The following is a 21,905-nucleotide window of genomic DNA, read 5'->3' on the forward strand; positions in this document are numbered from 1 at the left end:
CTGTTTTGAAAATTGGTTACCTTGCTGCTGATAATTTATGATTGTTATGTACTACATTTCCACTCTGAAAACCTCTTTATGATAAGCAGTTTCAGAATAAAGTGTTGCCACATGAAGATCAGAAGCTGCTGGTAAAATTGATAATCCAATGCTTGAGAATGCATTCCATTTAATGTTTTTATTAACGGTGGTTTGTGATAAAGATGAAAGGAAATGGGACCATAATGACACTAGAAATTGTGTAAAAAAATAAAATATGAATTTGACCCAAAAACTGTAATCTTCCGGGTGTTTAGTGTCTAGAGTTTGCAAATATATTTATAGTGGTTTTTTTTTATTTGCACGCTATTGGATTAAGGTATCTCCTAGAAAACATTGAGCTAATAAAGTTTTGAAGAAAAAAAAGATATTGCCTTGATTTTTCATTGGGTTAATTTTATTATAGCAGTATTACACTATATATTGTAAGCCACCTGATGGACTTGCCTGGAAAAAAACAGCATATAAATATGAGCCTGGCTGTAGAATTATAATGTCCTTAAAGCTAAGTAGAGCTCGGAGGCAGGTATAAATATTCCCAGGTTTGCTTAGATCTCCTGCCCTAAACCAAGCTCTGTTCTGATCCCTTTTTCTGCAGCACCTAGTAAGCATCGCCTACGGGTTAATCATAATTCTTAGTTATTTTCCATCCCGCCAAGAGACCCCCAGGGCACGTTGCAATCTGCACTTGTCCACCTATAGGAGGAATGACTGAGTGAGATGTGCAGCCCTCGCTTTTCCGCGGCCAGCTTCCCATACAAGAATTTGCCGAGAAAGCTTTAACTTTTCCTAAGAAATCTTTTCGTTGGGAGAATTTCCACGTTTGTTCTGAAAAGTGAAAGCTTGGGACCCGGAGCAGGGCTTCGCTTAAGCCAGGGCTTGGGCGTTGGAAAGCCCTGCCCGATGATCCAGATGGAAGGGAGCGGTTTCCAGGCAGGCTCGGAGCGAACCCACCAGCTGGCCTTTCGCCTGCAAGAAGCGAAAGGGAAAAGCCTCGCAGCTGGCGTTCCCATGGCTCGCAGCTGCTCAGAGCAAGACGCGCCAATCAGGTGCGTCGCAATCCTCCAATCAGCGCCGCTGCTTCCCAAATACGAGCCCGCCCCTAGGAAGCGCCGCTTGGCGGAGCTGTTTCCGGAGCTTGGGTCGCCATGGCTACCGGGACCGCCGCTCCGGCGAGGTGGTTCCTCCTGGGGCGCTTTCCTATTTGGGGAGCCCTCGGCTAAAGGGAAGGAAAAGACCTTCGCTGTTTGATAGGCAGCCGGTGGGGGCGGGGGCAGATCCTGCTCTCCCTTGAAACCCGGAATTTGGTGCGCCGAGGGAAGTGGGTTTTTGTTTAGTTCTTGTTTCACGTTGCAACCTTTGCAAACCGCTTTTGCACAAACTCGCTTGTTACTCTTCTTGCAGTGCTGGAATAAGCAGCTGCGCCGTGAACTCCCTGATGCCCACCTGCCTGAAAAGGGTAACGGATTTTTAGGACATGAATCGCCATGGTAAAATAACGGTTATAGAACTGCCCGGTTATATTAGCAATCTTAATATTTTCCTCTGTTTTTTTAATTACACCTCCCACCAAATACATCCTTGTGATTATCCTTACTGTAATTATGATTAAAATATAAAAGTGTTTTAAAAAGCATTTGCGCGCGTGTATGTGTGTGTGTCTGTATACACACACACACACACACACACATATATATATATATATATATATACACTAGTTTTTAAAAATGTAGCGTGGGAAAGGAAGCAATTTTCAGTGATTATCCCTCCCCACTGTATCTCCGTCTGCATGCCCCACTTTGCTCTGGAGGGAATCTTAACCCTCTAGACAAGATGAGGACTTCGAGGGATGACTCTCAAAAAATCGCTGCATTTCCTGCCCCACTAATGGAAGACTTGCTGTGAGTTGAACACTCAGAGACGTACCAATAGATGGATAGATAGAAAGATAGACGGACAGATTTTATCTAATCAGCAGCACTTTGGGACCTGGGATCGAATAAATACAGCCTTCCAGATCTCTTTATCTGGTCCCTGGGACTGTTCCCAAGCCACACGCCTTCTCAGACCACAGCTCCTATCCCCAGGCTAAACCCCACAAGGGCACAGTTTTATCACTAGCATTGGGCCTCCAGAACGTTGCCTATGAAGAAATGTGGCCTCTAGGTCAAGTCATTTCCCCACCCTGGACTTGACCAATGGAAAACTATGTACTGCGCAATTCTGTTATCAGTTTCCTGGGTGTAAGCCAGTGGAAGTTGCTCAGTAGCCTTGTACAGGATTGCACTTGTAAGTCTTTTAGTGTACCTTGCTAACTAGCATGGATTCGTTTCAACCACCTTGTTTAAAGGTATCATAGTATTTTTTGTTTTCCATTGAGAAATGACACCATTGTGCTAATGTAACATAGTTGGCAGGAGGGACTGAGTAGAACCTGGGAGACAGATTCAAAACCCCACTTAGCCATGGTCACTGGGCCGTGTGAGAATAATAATAATAATAAATTTTATTTATATCCCGCCCTCCCCAGCCGAAGCCGGGCTCAGGGCGGCTAACAACAATAAAACAATACAAAGTACAAAAATTGAGAATAAAAATTGAGAAGGGTTGTGTACACTGCCTTTAGCTCCTTTGTAGAAAGATGGGCTATAAATGTACTCATTATTATTATTGTAATTTTATATCCTGCCAGTCTGCTCAAAGGTGGGTAGGGTGGCATAATAAATTATGCTATTTTCCTTAATACCTTTTCAGCTAATGTAGACACATTTTTTGGGAATCTAAAGCTTTTGGGGTTGCAATTTTTATTTTATTATTTGCTGAATTTTTATCCTGCTTTTCAGACCATTATTGCCTCCCATAGTGGCTTACATCAATACAAAGGAGAAACAGACCCTGTCATCAGACTTACAATTTAAAAAGTCAAGACACCGAAGGAAAGAGGAGTGGTGGAAAAAGGAAGACAAGGGACAAAGCAGTGAGCTACAATCATTCATATTCAGTTCATGCTAGGCTGATCTCCCCTTGCTTGTGTACTTGCCTGAACAGCTGGTGAAATTCATCATCATGCAAGCTTTTCCCCTTCCCCCTTGTGCTGTTCTGGGGGTTCTCCTGAGCAGATTTGGGCAAGGTGTGGGAGTCAGGTTGCACTTGGGGGACTGGCTTCCACTAGCTCAACAACTTAGGTGAATCTGGCCCACTGACTCTTGTTCCTTGGCCAGTGGTTGGAGCCAAAGTGTCATTTCCTTTGCTTCTGCCATCCGAGGGCAACTGTCAGCTGAAGCAAAGTGCTTGCTTGCTTGCTTGCTTCCTACATTCCTTCCTTCCTGAAAGAGCAATCTTCCTTCAGCTGCGCCTTCTCTGGCAAATAGATGGGACCAGGTTGATCTTCCCCTTGCCTTGGTGCAACTTTCCAGTGGCTCTATGTCCATTGGCTGGTGGCAGAAGCCAGAGAGTATTTCCCTTCTATTTTCAGATAATTTGAGATAATGTGGAAGGTGTTTCACTCTTTCTTCAGTTTATTATTATTATTATTATTAAAATGATTTGGGGGGGGTTGGCTTCACACTAATTTCAGCTTGATTTTATGAGGTGAGAGGATCTGTAGTAATAAAGAGGCCAGGTGGCGCTGGAAACTGCTTTCTGAAACAACCACTAATTCAGTGCAGCTTTCCAATAAGGCCAACTGTCTAATGTATTAAAGTATTTCTGTTGTTCCCTTTCCCTCCCTCCCCTCCAATTCTGTAATAACCTGAACAAAGAGTACCTTATATACCCATAGAACAGCTATGCTTTTATAGGCTCCCTCTGTAACACTTTGTTGTTTAATACTCTGCATTGACTTTATTCTGACTTAACCCCTAATGTGCTGTTCTGCTTCATTTCCAGCTTTGAGGTAAAAAGAACTATGGAAGGATAGCTATCAGCATACATATTTATGCACATATATGCCGGTGTCTTTGAACCTATAAACACTACATTGGTGTAAAGCTTATTGATTATATATTTTTTTCATGTAGAAGTGAAATATAAGGAGGATTATCATACATTTTTAGATCACTCAGGGTCTTAAGTCTAGATATGCAGTAGTGCACATTCTCAGTTTGTAGCTAGGTTCCTTTAAAACCTGTTTGTGAAATATTTAGATTTAGATGATCAAAGCAATAAAATCAGATTACATCTAAATACTTGAGCTTAATTTAGCTGGGCTTTGTTAGTATATTCATTGTAGAACACTACAGGATATTTGGAGAATAGTTCAAATATTTTCTTCAAATCAAAAACCTGTCTAGTTAATCTGTCAGGTATCATTTATATCCTTTACATACAGTGCACAGTGTTTTTGAACAATAAGGTTATATCTCTCAGTCTTGATAACTTGAACTACAATAGTATGAGATGAAGGAGCTGGAAAAGTGGATCACTTAATTTCTTGAGGCAGTGTGTGCTCTGATGTGCACAAAGTTCTCCTCTTTGTGAGAATTTTCTCATTGATTTAAACAGAGGTCAAAGGGAATGAAAGGGAAACTTAGCAGAATGCATCATAGGTCATGTTCGTCATTTCATCAAAGTAGCTGTTGGAGAAGTTAGACATAAAATGTTAAATATGACTGTTGAAAGCAGATTGTTTCATAAGAATATTTTTTTAAAAAAATGCATAATAATGATTTTATTCTGCTTGGTAATACTAAATGAAAATTATTTTGTTTGGTTTTAGAAATGGAGAATTCATCTTCAAGCATAGAATCTGAATACATCAAGAACCTCCAACAGCAAATTTACTTCCTTGAACTGGAGGCTAATTTTCTATATCCTCTACCATTAACTAAAAGCCAATCTATTAAATAATCACAGGAATGGAATACAGGAGTCCCCACCCCCCACGACATACACAAGGGTTACGTTCCTGGACTCCACATGAATAAATTAAATCACGTAAAATAGGGACGGCACTATTGAGAGAGGCTGGAAAGTAGCTCTCCCTCAGCAGGTCCCCACATGCCTTCCCCAGGTGGCGAGGTGCCTTTGCGCATGCATGCCCTGCCTGCTTCTGGTGACCAGAAAGCTGAGCTGGGGATCAGTGGCTGGGTGGCTCCAAGTGCCCAGAGCCACTGTGGGGCCTGTTGGTGCTCTCCCTGTTAGTCTTGAAAGTTGCTGGAGATGGTTTCTTTTTATCTAGTTTCTCCCCCATCCCCAAGAAATAATGTTGCTGCCTGCTTGTGGGGTGGTGAGGGAGACGGCGATGATGATTAGAGGGCAGGCAACTCTTGGATCCTGCTCAAGGAACAAAATTGATACGAACAAGGGAAAGAGGGAAGGGCAGGTGGGTAGAGATGCAGAGTTATGCAGAGCTAAGGATGGTACGTGAGTTGGGGGCAGAGAGACACTCGTAGTGGCCATGCAAACTGTATTTACCCACTCTTCAGCTCTTCTGTGCCACTCTTCAACTCTTCTGTGCCATTTTTGCCTATTTCCTGCTTCAAATCATTTACTTGTTTATTTTGTGGTGACACACACAAACCTTGTTGCGGGTGTATAGAATTCATATAAGATGTGGTGGGGTGCCTGTATTGAAAAGAAACACTTGAAAAGGAACATTGGGATAAATTATTTTATTTTTATGGTAGCTGAATGAAAGCAGCTTGACAATTTTCTATTTTAAAATTTGACAGTTTTCTTTTTTAACATTAATTTCAAATTGCATTTTATCCTTAACTTGCTGTCATCACTCGTGATCAGGCTAAAAAACACACCAAACTGCAACCTCTCATTGCATCTGAAACAGAACAAATGCTGCAAAAGCTACAGGTGTTTTTCTTTATTATCTCTCTAATGGCATAACCAGTATTTTCCAGTTGAACATGTAAATCTTGCTCCCTTAGTTAGGCTATCAATGTACTGTAGTAGTAGTAATAATAATAAATATCGTTCACAGGAATTACAGTCTTATTCTGATGGCCTTCAGCTGGAGCTAAAGAGAAAAGAAAGTGGTTTGAACATACTGAAGACAGAGAGGGAACAACTTAGTAACCAGATCAACATGGCTGATGGTAATATTTAATTTGGTGTTATTCCTGTGACCAGAGCTTTTTTGGGTGGGTGGGGGTGTTACTCAAGGGTACACAGTACCAACACTCTTTTTTCCTAGAAAAAAAGCACTGGTTAAAAGTGTGGCACTTACTGTAAGAACTTCATGGTGAGTACTGGCACCCTTTTATCTAGAAAAAAAGCACTGCCTGTGACTGACATGCAGTCCTGGTGTCTTCTTTCACCACAGCCCTCAACATTTTTATTTTTTATACAGTAAACAGTGGGAAATTCTGAAGGCTTTTAGCTTCTGAACACTATGAGTAAGGAAAGCCCTTGGCTTAATGAATTGGCAGTTGTGGGATAAAGGACTGTTGGTAGACATAACACCAAGATACATATTCTATAAACAGAGCAAGCCTAAATTCATTTTCCAGAGACCAAGTGCATCTCCCAGTGCGCTTCCGAACACAATTCAAAGTGTCAGTGCTGACCAAGTCTTAAATGGCCTTGGTCCAGTATACGTGAAGGAGCATCTCCACCCCCATTACTCAGCCCAGACACTGAGGTCCTCCTCTGAGGGTCTTCCACTGGTTCCCTCACTGCAAGAAGCAAAGACATCTGAAGGCAGCCCTGTATCAGATATTTTATATATTCTGAAAGCCACCCAGAGGGAGTTGCCGCCGGGCGCGCAAGGCTTGCAGATAGCAGCCTGTTCTGGGGGCTGGGGTCGGGGGAAGCTCGGGCTTGGGGGGGGGGGAATAATTTTTTTTTATTCATTTCCCCCCCTAAAAACGAGGTGCGTCCTATGGGCCGGTGTGCCCTATAGGGCAAAAAATACGGTAATAAAGTTATTATTATTATTGTTATTATTTATTTAGGCAACATTTAAGATAAAAGGGAAATATGATGTTAAAAAGTAAATAATCCAAATAGCCAATATCATTGCAGAAAGGCTGCAATTTTGATGAAGACAAACTGCTACTATTCCTATTTAAATGACCTTGGCAGAGGAAGAATGGAACATGGGCATCTCAGATATAAACACAAAACCGACTGGGTTTCGGGTAATCTGGAACTATGCTGGATACATAATTTCCTTGTTAAACCAAACCTTTTTAAACCACTGGAGCTTTACTAGTTCTGAAGAGCCAAGTGGTGCTTGATATTGATAAATCATTACACAGACAGTGAAAGAAGCAAGATGTTTAATAGGGAGCATGTGTAAATATAGATAGAAATGCTGCATTTTTGAAGAGTGAGGTTCAGAGTTCAGACTCCCTCCCATCCAGTGCCATTCTTTTAAAAAAGAATACTGCCATCACGTGGTGAAAGTGTGTATTAATACTTCAAATTATGCCTTCAGGATAAGTAAAGTTTGTTTCCAGTGATGGAGTTTATTGATTATCCTTTCTGTAATGTAATTGTATTTTTGCATTCTTTAATTCTGCATTCTGCTGCCAATGGAAGGCTGTTTTCATGCCTAATTGTAGCTTGGGGGACGGGATCTTTGTAAAGAATGCAGCTTGAGAGGGAAGAGCTAGGCTTTCCTTCCCTAGTTACAATTTCCATGAAGTTTACCTTCCCTTTGACAATTTTGCTTTAAAAGTTGTCTCTTTCTCAAGTTCATTGAGATAGTAAAGTTTATTTATTTATAAAACATTTATATACGGCTATAGTGTGTTTGTGTGTGTGTGTAATCAGAGTGGTTTACGACAATTATACATGAAATCATACAGTAAAAAAATGTATAAATTTCCAAAATCGGAGATCAACTATTACAGAAGTGTATTTTCTTAATTGTCAGCATAAGCTTGGCAGCATAGAAAAGCTCAACATTAGTCCCTACCGAAGTGTTGTAGGCCACTCCATAAACATACAGCATCATGACTTATAATGATGTTTTGACTACAGCCTTGATTGAAAAACAAGTAATCTCCACAAACACAAGAATTTCATGAACTAGGAGATGTTTGCATTCTTGAATTTAATGTGTAATTCTGAATTTATCTGCCTTTTAAATACTATCTTTGTTTTTTATTTCTCTTTCTAAAAAGCAGCATGTAGCATGTTTTGCTCAAGAAGTCTTGGGATTTCTTCTTGTTTTCCATTTTTAATACTACTGTTTAATATTGTAGCTTTAATATCATCTTACTGCTTGTTCAAATATCTTTTTACACACTCAAAACCAGTGTTTTTCTTAAAAAATTGTTAGGGGTACTCTCATTTTCCTACTCATATTGAAATACTGCCTCTCAATGAGGCCAAACTTAGATTCACAAAATGTTTAGGGGTAGGCGTACCACTGTGTGTCCCCCCCCCCGAAAAAAAGCACTGCTGAAAACCAGAGTTTTATTTATTACATTTTCCTTTTGGTTTACATTCCCTTCTCCCCACCTTCTGCACTAGTAACTTTGATACATGTTTGAGTGGTTCCTGCAGCTCCTCCTGCCTAAGGCACTTCTTTTGACCTTTTCACTTTACATCCATTATCCAGTTGAGCACATCAGTTTGTATGATTTTAAGTGTCACACTATTTTGATGATGTATACATTTCTTCATTGTATCTCCTTTCTTGATATCCTCTCTATCTAAAGGCAGTTTCGGATAAATGGCTTTTCTTTCTGAAGCCTAACATTTAGAATATGAATGCAAAATGCTGTGTTCTAACTGTCCAGTAATTCAATTCAGCCCTTAGTTTGAATATCAACCTTGAAATTCCTCTGCTTTTTAGATTTAGATCTTTGAGCTGAAAAAGTAGGTCTCTAGCTCAAAAATGTCATGACTGATGTTGACTCTAATGCAAATTATCGTCCCCCTGGAAACACAAAAGTAACACAGAAGAATGGTGTGGGTTTTTAACTTCTTTTTACGATCTATAATATTATATGCAGTTGACATTCTGTATTATTATTTACAATCCTCCACCACTGGTCTCCTGCTTCCAAGCAGCCTCCTCGTTGGCACTGTTTTCTTTCTTTGCCTGCAGGGCAGATACCTAAACAAACAACTTTAATTTTTTCCCAGCTTAGCTTTTTCTCCTTTGACAGAAGTATTAGCCCCATGCATTGCTGATATACATCTACCCCTTCACTTAATCTCTTAACTGTTGTTGTATTTACCTGAGTTTGGATCATTTCTGTAAAGTATATTTTATTAAACAGTGTCAGTGGCTGGCTTTAGCTGGCTGCCTTTGCTCTTCTGTTTTTTTGTAATACTGATCACACCTGTATGCATTCAGCCTTTCTTTAACAAGGAATATCTGTATGATAATAGTTCAATGATGAAGACTTTTATGAGAAGTAGGCCTATAAAAAGGGGAGCAGGAATAGAGTGGTGTGATTTTTTTCCAATGATGTGGGCTTTGGGAACAGTATCTCGAGAATTATACAAGTTACGATTCATGAAAATATAGTTATTTGACTGTAAGCTTTGTATAAAGCTTTGAACATCAATTTGTGCAAGCATGCAAGCTTCGACAGATGTCACTTTTTTGCTCACTTTTAATGAATTTCATAACCATCTCCACTCTGGACATTATAGTAATGTAGATCTGCATTCTGTGACAGAAATAGAAGCTTTTAAGGTCTCCCTAAGGAGCACATATGGTAACGTGCAATACATTTAATGAACGTTTGCCATGAGTAGATCAGGCAGACTATTCACAAAAATAAAAAAAAACAACACATGAGAAAGCCATTTCCCATTCCTGGGGAAATGACGTTGCGGGCTGGGAGCAAGCCCTACCCATGTGCATGGGGCGGGATAGCCCCAGCGCCACTGGGGGGTCCTCGGACATGTCATCCCTTGCTGACCAATCTGGACGGTCCGGGGGCATGGTGCAGGCTATTTAAACTGCCCGCGACTGAGGACTCTTGCCCTTTTCTTCCTGCTTGCTCAGTTCTCCCACCCTCCCTCCCTAAGGTTAGGCTCGTTATCTCTTGACTTTACTATGGACCTCGGTTGGTCGCCTGTCGAAGGGGCCTGGTAGGAATTTTTTCCACTTGGCAAATTGGAACCAGCCGTTTGGTTTTTCGCCTACCTCACAGCAAATCATCACAACTTTGTAAGGTTTGGCAGCTAGGCATTAGAGTATTCGGTTGAAGGAGAGGGGAGGTAGTGGCCATCACCTGCCCCTCCTAATTCAAGGGTATTCCGTTAAAGGAATCCGAGGGGCATGGTCTCTGTCCAAAGCCCCAGATGGGGGGCTAGGGCCATGGCACGACCCCTAGCGGTGACCCTGAGGGAGTTCCTAGTTGATGTGCGTCAGCAGGGCTCCCCCTACTGGTGGTTAACCCTTCCAAGACTTCCTGTGAAGGGGCAGGAGTCAGATATAGTCGTGTGGTTTCCAACGCCTAAGCCAATACCACTCATATTCTGTAACCAATAAAGTTGTGGCCTTTTTCACCCATTAACCCAAAATACTGTTTCATGTGTCTTTATTCCAACATCCCGGGAGGATTTGGGAGCTTGCCATGCAAAGAAATTGGGGGTCCCCACTTCTCATTCTGAGCTCTTCTAAATCCAGCTCTAATGATATGCTTAAAAGAAAGCAGCAATGAAACTTTTGGATTTGGTTTCATTTCAGTTAGTGCTTCCTCAAATGGTGTGTCAATTTGACTATGGAACAATAGTTGGACTTCTGTTTTTAAGTGTTCTATTTTAGGCTTTAGAAATAAATTCTTATTTATGCTAGCAACTGGAATTGGAATGTTACATTCTCCTCCCTTTCTCCTTTAGAGCGTCATTCGAAAGAGAAACAGGCTTTGGTAGAAGAAATCATAGCACCAAAGAGAAAGAAGGAACAAAATGACAGAGAGATCTCTGCAAAAGAGGTAGAGATACTGCGTGCTCAACAGGAACTGGAGCAGCAACAGATGAACCTGTGTAACACGGAACATACTATCCTTGTACTACAAGCAAAGGTAATCTGATTGCTTTGTTTCTAGCAATTACTGCAAATACTAATACAGTGGTACCTCGGGTTAAGTACTTAATTCGTTCCAGAGGTCTGTACTTAACCTGAAACTGTTCTTTACCTGAAGCACCACTTTAGCTAATGGGGCCTCCTGCTGCTGCCGCGCTGCCGGAGCATGATTTCTGTTCTCATCCTGAAGCAAAGTTCTTAACCTGATGCACTATTTCTAGGTTAGCGGAGTCTGTAACCTGAAGCGTATGCAACCTGAAGCGTATGTCACCCGAGGTACCACTGTATGATTATCATTGTAGTCTGGCAGAGGAGGACATCAGTTAGATATCTCACACCAGAGGTGCCTGTATGATTCAGACAACAGTTTGGGAAAAGTGACCCAAAATGTCTTAAATGAGTCAACCAAGCAACCTGCTACTAGGGGAGGTCAAAGCCTCAAGACTGTTACCCAGTCTGGTTTGGGGGATATTACACCACAGTTACGGTGATACTATTTCAGTCTCGTTGCTGAAAAGAAGGCCAGCTTAGGCATCTTATGATGTTGTTGGTGCCTAGAATTAGTCATCACCATATAAAAACAGATGACTGGTGTTGATAGAGCAGGCCATCTGTTTGGCTGTGTTCATACAAACTCAATAAAGCAAGAAGCCCCCTGTTGCTTGTGTGTGTGTTTTACTCATGCTATATCTTTGGACTCTTTTTGGTGAAAGGATCCAGAAACTTCATCTGCATACATGATGTTGCTATCTGGGAAACTGCAGAATGGCAACCATTTGTAAGCCCCAAATATTGACACATATTCATGCAACCAGGTTTGAGCTGTGATAAACTATACTTACCTTATTTCACCTGTTGAAATTAAATCAAGGTTAAGCAACGGTCAGAACAGCAGAAGGCGGTGGAGTTGCAGCTTTCTGAAAAGAGGCAGGAGTTATTGAAAGTTCAATCTGCTGTGAATGAAATGGAAGATAAGATCTTTAAGAAAACAGCAGCGATGCAAGAACAAATCACTCACGAACTACGGTATCAACAAATGAATCTGGCAGATTGTGAAGACTAGTTGAGGTTGCATTGTTTTAAATTCAGCAAATATCCACAAAGTTACAAGACCATCTGCCCACTCATGCCTTTATGCATAATTGATTGCATCCAAGTAGCCTAAAAGAAATAAGAGCAAATTCACTTCCAGCTCTTGACCCAGTCATGAAACATATTGTCTCCCATATGGAGGACCTGCCTTACAGTTTTGAAAACTGCTGTGATTTAGTAATACAGTTTCTGCTGCAGGAAAGAGAAAGTTGTGTCCTTGCAGAACTTCGTTTTGTAGCCTGGAATTGGGTACCCCAGCACACAAGGGACCAGGCTTCATCCATGTGTTTGGAGAGCATGCTTATTAGTTGATTATTGCTCTTCTATTATAACACATTCCTTTATCTGTTCAAGTTTTTCTTTGATTTGATTTGATTATTATTTTTTATTGTGGTGACTTATTTTACTGTGGATTTTAATTGTTGTGAAGCTGTCTTAGGAAGTTAGGTGTTCCTTGAATCAAAAAGCAGGATATAAATGATTGGATAAATAAAATGTGCATACATTTTCTGGTTAGGAATGAGATAACTCTCCTTCGTCAACAAATACGTGAGAGAGAGCTACTAGCAGAACAGGATCGTTTCTTAAGAAGTAAAATGGTGGGTGATTATACAGCACTGAACAAGGAAAATTCTGCACTGCGGTCCAGGCTCTTGGAACTTACCAGGCAAACAAACATTGTAAGAAAAGAAACAATCTAACCAATTGATATAAACTATTTGCAGAAGATTGTACATAGGAGAGTTCCTGTTTTTCAACAGATTTGTGCGTGGAAGTTGCCAAATAATTATTTTTTATAGTTCATTTACATAAACCAGTAAATAGTTGACGAATAAGAAGCTGTAAATTCCTGAAAGCCACTGATAGAAGTAGGCCAACTGAATATTCATTCTTCCTCTATCTCTCAAGGGGTGAAAATGTTACTACTTTTAAAATACATCTATGTCATGCAAATTAGATTGTGAGATCTGGGTATAAATAATTTCCTTCAGTGTTTAAATAACACTTTGGGAAAATAATAATAATTATATAATATCCCTTGAGTGCTGAGCAAAAGCATAATGTTAGGACAATTCAGACACCAAGAAGCAAGGAAAGGAAAATCTGAGTGACCTGTGTTTTCAAGGGTATTACATAGGAAGAGCTGGATACATTTATTCACTGTACCAGATTCTCCCGATTCCAAACAGATTAAAGACACGCAGAACTTGTTTGGATTTGAAACTGATTCTTCATTTATCTTCATAGTAGATAAATATGGATGTGTATCCATTGTGAGTTATGCTGGCCAAAAAACAGTCATGTAGCAGACTTGTGCTCTATATTTTTCCTATTACCTGTTTTAACCAATTTCATTTTTACAACTGGTTAGGCACTAAAAGCATGTGCCTCCTGAGTTGTCCTTTGTTATAAGTGCATGCTTTTCCAAACCTTTTGCTGGGAGCTTTCATTGAGGCCAATTAACTAGGAGCTGTAGGAAGTTAAAGCCTGTGTAGGCAGACATAGGAAAGGGTCCAGCTACACAACTAAATTATTTGAAGGTTATTACTCCAAATGCCACTGATCAACTGCTGTGCTTTCAAGAACTGTACAAGATATGTAATTTCATGCTTAGTTCACCCTTGTATAACTTGCTACAGGAGAAAGCACTCAAGGAGGAGAGCTATACATCACACTCTGCCAGCATTGCTCAGTTTCTTACTTTGAAAGATCGTGAAGAACATCTGCGACAAGAGATCAAGAGGCACCAAGAACTCCTGAAACAGGAAAATAACATCTTGCAGGATCTTGAGGATAAGGTTGTATGATGCTAGAGATTCTCTTAGTGCTTTATAATTCTGAAAATGAGCAATAGGACTCATTTCTTAGCAGGTTCATAGATCAGAACACTAATCTAGGCATAAAGGGATACTGAAGGATTTTTCTTGACTGGGTCAAACTGTCTTCTTTCTTTCTTTCTTTGCCAATCACTTGTGGCCAAGTATGATTGTCTTCCATAAACATGGTCTTAACGGTGTGTTCTTAAGTGACTGTGGTGGCCAATTCTGGATCCACACATTCTTTCACAGTGTGGATATAGGTTTCTGGGCAGGAGTTGATCACGGTGAGGATTTGCCAAACGTGCCTTCCTCTTAGCTCATTTTGTCCCATGTTCGTGCTTCTTCACTTCTGTTATGCCTTTGGTAAAGGCTATTATCCAATTGGAGTGCTCGCAGGCCAGTGTTTCCCAATTATCTATGCTTATACTGCATTTTTAAAGATTTGCTTCAAGAGCATCTTTAAACCTCTTTTACGGTGGCACTGGTGGCGCTGTGGTCTAAACCACAGAGCCTAGGGCTTGCCCATCCGAAGGTTGGTGGTTCGAATCCCTGCGACGGGGTGAGCTCCCGTTGCTTGGTCCCTGCTCCTGCCAACCTAGCAGTTCAAAAATATGTCAAAGTGCAAGTAGATAAATAGGTATCACTCTGGCAGGAAGGTAAATGGCATTTCTGTGCACTGCTCTGGTTCGCCAGAAGCAACTTAGTCATGCTGGCCACATGACCCAGAAGCTGTCTACAGACAAACGCCGGCTCTCTTGGCCAGTAAAGCGAGATGAGTGCCGCAACCTCAGAGTCCTCCGCAACTGGACCTAACGGTCAGGGGCCCCTTTACCTATTGTCCACCAGTATTTCGCTTTCAATTCTTAAGTTGGAAATAGAGTAGTTGCTTTGGCAGACATCTGAACCACATGACCAGTCCAGCCAAGTTGATGTTGAAGAATCATTGCTTCAAGACTGGTGATATTTTCTTTTTCCAGTACACTGACATTAGTTTCAGAGACAAAACATTTCAGAAACATTTTTATTTTGATACTTTGGTCTTTTATTATCTCTCTTTCTGGTTTATTTATTGTTTGCGGTTTCTAACAGATTAGAATTTTGGGGAAAGGAAACACATCTTTTAAGTTAAGCATTGCAACAATGAGCAGTCAAGTAACTGAAGCAAGAGCCTTGTTGGACAGAGAGGAGCAGGACAATGTTGAACTAAAAAGAGACAAAGTTTTGCTGGTTGATCTTGCATCTAATCTACAGAACCAGGTAAACTCTTTTATCCAGTCTATAATGAAGTTGCGGGTCTGCAAACAACGCCATTTTGGGCTCAGTTGGAGCCCAAATAGATAATTCCTATGTATATATAAGAACATAAGAAAAGCATATACCTCTGTGAATCCCACAAACAGGACATGAACATATTAATGCTTGCTTGACATCCCCAGCAATTAGTATTCAGAAGTGTACTGCTTGTTACCAGAAGTAATGTAGTCATGATGACAAATATGTAAATCATGCTATTTACTGATAATTTGGGGACATTTGCCATTATGAGCTTTCCTTGACAAACCCTACTTTATTTAATGATGTATGTGGTGGACAATGCATCATCATTATTTGTATAGCACTATCATTGTGTATGGTGCTTTACAGAGTACCAAAGGACCCATACCCCAAGGTGGCTTAGGATGTAATACTTGACATAAATGAAATAACAAAGGGAAGGGAAGGAAGTGGAAGCAGGTGTAAGTGAGGGAAATATGCATTTATATCATTTGTGCATACTTTATGAAGTCTGAGTAATCCTTACATTGTACTCTTATGTGTGTTTATTTGGAAGTAAATCCTATTGAATTCTGTGGAAGTATTCCCAAGAAAGCATGCATAGGTTTACAGTCTTATTATAAAGCACAAATATAACTGCAAACCTAATTTGCTTTTGCTTGTAAACCTAGGGCCAAACTACATATTATGCTTATGCATATCATGATGCTTAAAAATGTGATTAGCACCAGTCTTTCCTCTTTTAAAAAAAGCAGCTGCAGGGAACCCAGTCTGGATTGCGACCACAACGTGAGGGAATTAACATTTTCCCAATGTACTCAACTGAGTTTGCTATCCATTAGTTTCATACATTTATAGACCTCTTACTTTTTTCTTTGTAAGTAGGCCTCTTACTATTAATGAATTTCTAAGCAGTTTACAATAATGAAAACCCAGATACATGATTAAAATATACAGATGTACCATAAGCCCAATTTCAGATGATTTACATTGAAAAATCCAAATACATAAAGACACAATATCCATATCTATAATAACTATATATAACTAAAATTGGAGAAAATTTCTAGGCAGCATGGTACAAATTCCCAGTCAACATAAAGCACACTATTCACAAGCCTTTCCCACAATATTAGTCACACCATCCATTCGAAAAACCACTGCAGCCATTCACCACCTGATACAGTATGTCTGCTTGCAGCACCTTTTGGGCAAAAGGTTGTTTGAGAGGTGATTTTCAGGAAAGAGGAATGGGTTAAGCATCCTCCAGTTGCTGCAGCCCAGATCCACTGTACCATTTCCTAAGCACTTCCTTTTCTTGTTAGGAAAGAGAAGAAAGAGGTATTCAGTGTATTTTTTAAAAAAATGTTTGCTTAATATTTGTTCCTAAGGAACATCTTTTCTTTCACAATTTTCTTTCTTTAGCTCATTGATAAAGAAAGCAGTCTTCTACAGACTTCCAATAAGATGCTACAGCTGGATGAAGCAATATCAGCGTTAAAAACAAGGCATGTGTTACATCAGTCTCTTGAATCAGAAAAATGGGATAAAATCTCCAAAATGGCAAATTCAATGAAGAAACTCAACAAGTCAATGACAGATGTTGTAGTCAAAATGGGAAAATAGGAATCTGGTATTGTAGATGGGTTTTGATGTCTTAGAATTTTGAACACTGATGAATTTTAAACAACATTTATATGGTGTAATGTGACCTAGACAATTTATAGTAGAAATTGACTCCCCTACATTTCTACTGTTAGAGGTGTCTGTTGGATCAAAAGTTCTTTCCACAAGCAGAGTGGCACACTTGGTTTCACCTACAATGTTTAGGGTTTTTTATCTGTTTTTGTAGACCATCATATAATTGAACATTTTGTATGTCCTCATATATATAGAGAGAGAGAGAGAGAAAGATAGTGTGTGTGTTACTTTAGTTGTTGTGTGTGACTTGCTCTTCAGGGCATCATATTAGAGCACCTTCCGATGGTAGTCTTAGCATATCTTTGTCGATATGGTCCAACTTAAGCATTTCCTTGGCTGGTTGTTTTATATGGTAATACATTGATCTTTATAATTGATATATATAAAGTGTAAGCACTGATACCTTGCCAGCAAAAAGTTTTGGTAATCTGTGGATGAAAATCCACTGGCTTCTATGACCCTTCTATGTTTATGTTTAAATGTGCCTGTTTAAAAATATGTAAAAAAACCCCAAAACTACATCTATGGTTTTCAAATGCAACTTCCTATTCCCACATAAATAACAAATCTCTTCTTTATCCCAAGTAGAAATGCAAATTGCAAAGGAGCCAACTTGCCCAAGAAAGCAATTAATAATTTATATTCCACAATATTTCTGATTCAAAACCAGTTCACAGGCAGATTTCAGGAAGATCGTTACACATGTATAAATTGAAGGATGCCTTAGGCAGCTATATGATCTTTCACACTTTTATCTGTAAGAAACAAAATTAAGATGCAATACAAAGTTTGTAATGTGCAGTGTTACAGACTGCTTTAGGCAGTTGCTTGTTTTAGACGCCGCCACCCCCACCTAAGTAATGGTATGCCTTTTTCCTCCTTTAAATCAAGAAAACTCATGTCACTCTAAACCAAGCGTCAGCAAACTTTTTCAGCAGGGGGCCAGTCCATTGTCCCTCAGACCTTGTGGGGGCCGAACTATATTTTGAAAAAAATAAATAAATAAACGAATTCCTATGCCCCACAAATAACCCAGAGATGCATTTTAAACAAAAACACACATTCTACTCATGTAAAAACACTGGGCAGGCCCCACAAATAACCCAGAGATGCATTTTAAATAAAAGGGACACATTCTACTCACATAAAAACATGCTGATTCCCTAAAGGGCACCAGAATCGTGGAAAGAAGCTTATATTACACTAATACCAAAAACAGAGACTGAAAAGACTCAACTTAGGAACTACCGTCCCATATCCTTATTAAATGTGGATTACAAAATCTTTGCTGATATTTTGGCTAAGAGACTGAAAAAAGTACTGATGGAGGAGATTCATAAGGACCAAGCGGGCTTTCTTCCGGGAAGACATCTTTCTGACAACTTGAGGAATATAATTGACATTTTGGAAAAGTTAGAAGTGAACATAAATACTAAAGCAGTTTTGATATTTGTGGATGCGGAGAAAGCCTTTGACAACATTTCTTGGAGTTTTATGAAAAAGAACCTATAGGGTATGGGGGTAGGCCATGGTTTTGAGAATGGTATAGGTGCAATATATTCAGAACAAAAGGCCAAACTAATTGTAAATAATATGGTTACAGAACAATTCAAGATAGAAAAGGGGACACGACAGGGATGCCCAATTTCCCCTTTGCTCTTTATATCGGTCCTGGAGGTTTTGCTGAATGTGATTAGAAGGGATCGGATGGTTAAAGGTATACAGGTCGGAGCTAAACAGTATAAATTGAGAGCATTTGCAGATGATCTAGTTTTGACACTACAGGAGCCAGAATCTAGTACTAAAAGAGTTTTAGAATTAATTCAAGAATTTTTGTTTCAAACACTGCAAATCTTGGACAAAATGGACTGTTTCAAGAAGTGGCAGAAAGACATTTCTAAATTTGTCTGGCAGGGCAAGAAGCCTAGAATAAAATTTAAGATATTAACTGATGTAAAGGAAAGAGGTGGATTTGCCCTGCCAGACTTCAAACTTTATTATGAATCAGCAGCATTTTGCTGGTTGAAAGACTGGCTGCTTCTTGAGAATACAGACATTTTGGATCTTGAAGGTTTTAACAATGTATTTGGGTGGCATGCATATTTGTGGTACGACAAGGTTAAAGCACACAAAGCCTTCAAAAATCATATTGTCAGGAGAGCACTGTTTAATGTTTGGATTAGATATAAGGATCTATTGGAAAATAAAACTCCAAGGTGGTTGTCACCAATGGAGGCTAAGGTTCAGAGAAAACTTAACATGGAGGCCAAATGGCCAAAATATTGGGAAATTTTGGAGCAAGAAGGGGACAGACTGAAACTGCAGAGTTTTCAGAAATTAAAACATAAAGTGCGAGATTGGCTTCATTATTATCAGATAATGGAGGTTTACAATTCGGATAAGAAAGTTGGTTTCCAGGTGGAAAAATCTAAATTGGAAACAGAATTGCTAGAACCCAAAACTAAGACTTTGTCAAAAATGTATAACTTGCTGCTGAAATAGAATACTCACGATGAGACGGTTAAATCTGTAATGATTAAATGGGCACAAGACGTTGGACATAATATTATGTTTGCTGACTGGGAACAGTTGTGGACCACCGGGATTAAATTTACGGCATGTAATGCCTTAAGAGAGAATATTATGAAAATGATATACAGGTGGTACATGACCCCAGTCAAGCTTGCAAAAATCTATCATTTGCCCGATAATAAATGTTGGAAATGTAAGGAAACTGAAGGTACATTCTTTCACCTTTGGTGGACGTGCCCTAGGATTAAGGCTTTCTGGGAAATGATATATAATGAATTGAAAAAGGTATTTAAATATACCTTCTTGAAGAAACCAGACGCCTTTCTCTTGGGCATGGTCGGCCAAGTGGTGCCAAAGAAGGACAGAACGTTTTTTATGTATGCTACAACAGCAGCAAGAATACTCATCGTAAAGTATTGGAAGACGCAAGATTTACCCACTCTGGAAGAATGGCAGATGAAACTGATTGACTGTATGGGATTGGCAGAAATGACTGGCAGAATCCATGACCAGGGAGAAGAGTCAGCAGAAGAAGATTGGAAAAAATTTAAGGACTACTTACAGAAATACTGTAAAATTAAGGAATGTTGAATGATGCTGGATTGAAATTGAGTGGTTTCTAGCTGTAATGGTATAAAGGAATATGGGCGGGGGGGAGAGGATTGGATAGAAAACAAGGTGTTATTATAAGCTGTAATGCTTTAAGTTAAGGATTTGCTGAACAAATAATTTGAAATGGAATACAAGAAGGGGAGGTATGAGGAGGTCAGAGAAATTTGTTATTGAAAAGTATGTGTTATGAACTATATGGGTTTTTTAAAATCTTTTTGTTTGTTTTTCGTTTGCATAAAAAATTGATAACTTTAATAAATATCTTTAAAAAAAAAACACACATGCTGATTCCCAGACCGTCCGGAGGCCAGATTTAGAAGGTGAATGGGCCGGATCCGGCCCCCGGGCCTTAGCTTGCCTACCCATGTCTAAACCCTTTCAAGGAAAAGGTCTTAACTATTTGTTCCAAGAGGAATCTGCCATTATGCTAATGATATTCATCCTCTTAAGTGTATGTCCATGTAAATGCCACAATCCAGACAGTGACTTGACACGAACCTAAGTGGGACATATGGCTTGTTTCCCTTGGAAAAAGACAGACATACAGAATACAAAACATTTTTAAAATGCCACTATCATAAGTGGAGAGTCCAGCTTTACATGTGAAACTAGTTGTGAGCCTTTGGGGATATAATGCTAGTTTTCTCTGCTTTTCTTCATAGCAGGTTCATTGTTATTATGTTCTGAGCTTCATTGTTATTTTTCCCATTTCATCATATATGAGAAATTACAGTTGGAATGTGCTTGCTCAAAGTTACTCAGCCTGAAGCTGGTTTAGGATTTGGTTGAGTCCTTTAACAGATAGGAAAAAATGGATATAACATGTTCATATGTTTGCTTTACACATGGATAAGGGTTGGTTAGGCCTTGGGAAATTTACAGAAATAATCGGAGAATGAGAAAAGTTGTGTGCTATCCTTTACTGATTTACTACATGGATTATTATTACTATTATTAATTAAATTTGTATAGTGTCCTTCATCTGTAGATCTCCGGGCACTTCACAGCATAAAAATACAAGGAACACAAAGCAGTAGTTATCCTTACAATGAGACAGAGTGGTTAAAGGGATAGCTGCTCATGCAAGTGAGGATCACAGCTGAGCTTTGATCTGGATCTGTCCCAGATTCAAACCCGGCTCTCTGGCCACACCACCACCACCAACAACAACAATAATAATAAGAAACAAACAATTTGCACCCTGCCCATCTGGCTTTCCCCAGCCACTCTGGGCAGCTCACAATAGAATATTAAAAACATGTTAAACATTAAAAACTTCCCTAAACAGGCCAATCACTGAAGTTTCCTCATCTGTGCACTTATGTATTTGCATTTAAACTAACACAGCCACCTTGCAGTCACAACAGTAACAACATCGTTATGAAAACATACTGAAGCAGCAGCAGAAAACAGAAGAAACTGCCCAGCCCATTCCAGACATAAGCAGCAACAATGACTCTCGGAACTAATCAAGAAGGAAGATCTACTGGAGCAAAATTGCCTTCACTAACTTTCTAAAAGTAAAAACAGGGGATTTGGTGTGCCTCTTCAGAAAAGGAGCTGCAGCTCCTTGCTAGCATGGACTCCCTCAGAGAACTTGAGGCGGGGAGGGGAGTATGAAGTGCAGGACGTGCAGGAACAAAAACAATCTCTCCCTTAACCTGGGTTTTAAAAAGCCATTCTTAGAAAAACCACCGCGCAGCTTGTCACGTGTATAAAAAGCGGCCCCGAGGGCGCGCGTGGGTGCTGGGCGGGAAGCGGGCCTGCAGGTGGCGCTGTATCGAAGCGCCTCCCCGCGCGCGAGCAAGAGGGAACGGAGCCGAGCGAGCGCGAGCCGGTAGCGGCTGGCGATTAGCGGGAGCAACAGTCGCGAAGCGCGG

The 21,905-nt window shown here is 39.9% G+C and overlaps 1 protein-coding gene and 1 long non-coding RNA gene across 5 annotated transcripts; one reads left to right on the forward strand and one right to left on the reverse strand.

The window, feature by feature from the left end:
• The first annotated feature begins 1,129 nt into the window (after nucleotides 1–1,129).
• LOC128410504 (golgin subfamily A member 5-like) lies at nucleotides 1,130–16,886 on the forward strand. Of its 4 annotated transcripts, none has more exons than XM_053381823.1 (11): nucleotides 1,130–1,216; nucleotides 1,444–1,529; nucleotides 2,883–3,016; nucleotides 4,757–5,847; nucleotides 5,975–6,089; nucleotides 10,807–10,991; nucleotides 11,865–12,019; nucleotides 12,603–12,765; nucleotides 13,726–13,884; nucleotides 14,995–15,162; nucleotides 16,606–16,886. In XM_053381823.1, the coding sequence occupies exons 4-11, from the start codon at nucleotides 5,830–5,832 to the stop codon at nucleotides 16,804–16,806; spliced, it is 1,164 nt and encodes a 387-aa protein (XP_053237798.1). In that variant the 5' UTR covers nucleotides 1,130–1,216; nucleotides 1,444–1,529; nucleotides 2,883–3,016; nucleotides 4,757–5,829; the 3' UTR covers nucleotides 16,807–16,886. The 4 variants fall into 4 exon arrangements, with proteins under 4 accessions (XP_053237798.1, XP_053237801.1, XP_053237800.1 ...); XM_053381826.1 differs by having other exon boundaries at nucleotides 1,149–1,216; nucleotides 1,444–1,498; XM_053381825.1 differs by lacking the exon at nucleotides 1,130–1,216 and having other exon boundaries at nucleotides 1,223–1,498.
• On the reverse strand, nucleotides 8,407–11,941 carry LOC128410508 (uncharacterized). Its single transcript, XR_008329530.1, has 2 exons — nucleotides 11,836–11,941; nucleotides 8,407–8,884 (listed from the first exon to the last, which is right to left on the reverse strand). It is a non-coding gene; the product is annotated as an uncharacterized LOC128410508 (long non-coding RNA).
• Nucleotides 16,887–21,905: the final 5,019 nt, after the last annotated feature.

This window comes from Podarcis raffonei, chromosome 3 (genome assembly GCF_027172205.1).
Source record: "Podarcis raffonei isolate rPodRaf1 chromosome 3, rPodRaf1.pri, whole genome shotgun sequence".
Lineage (NCBI taxonomy): Eukaryota > Metazoa > Chordata > Lepidosauria > Squamata > Lacertidae > Podarcis > Podarcis raffonei.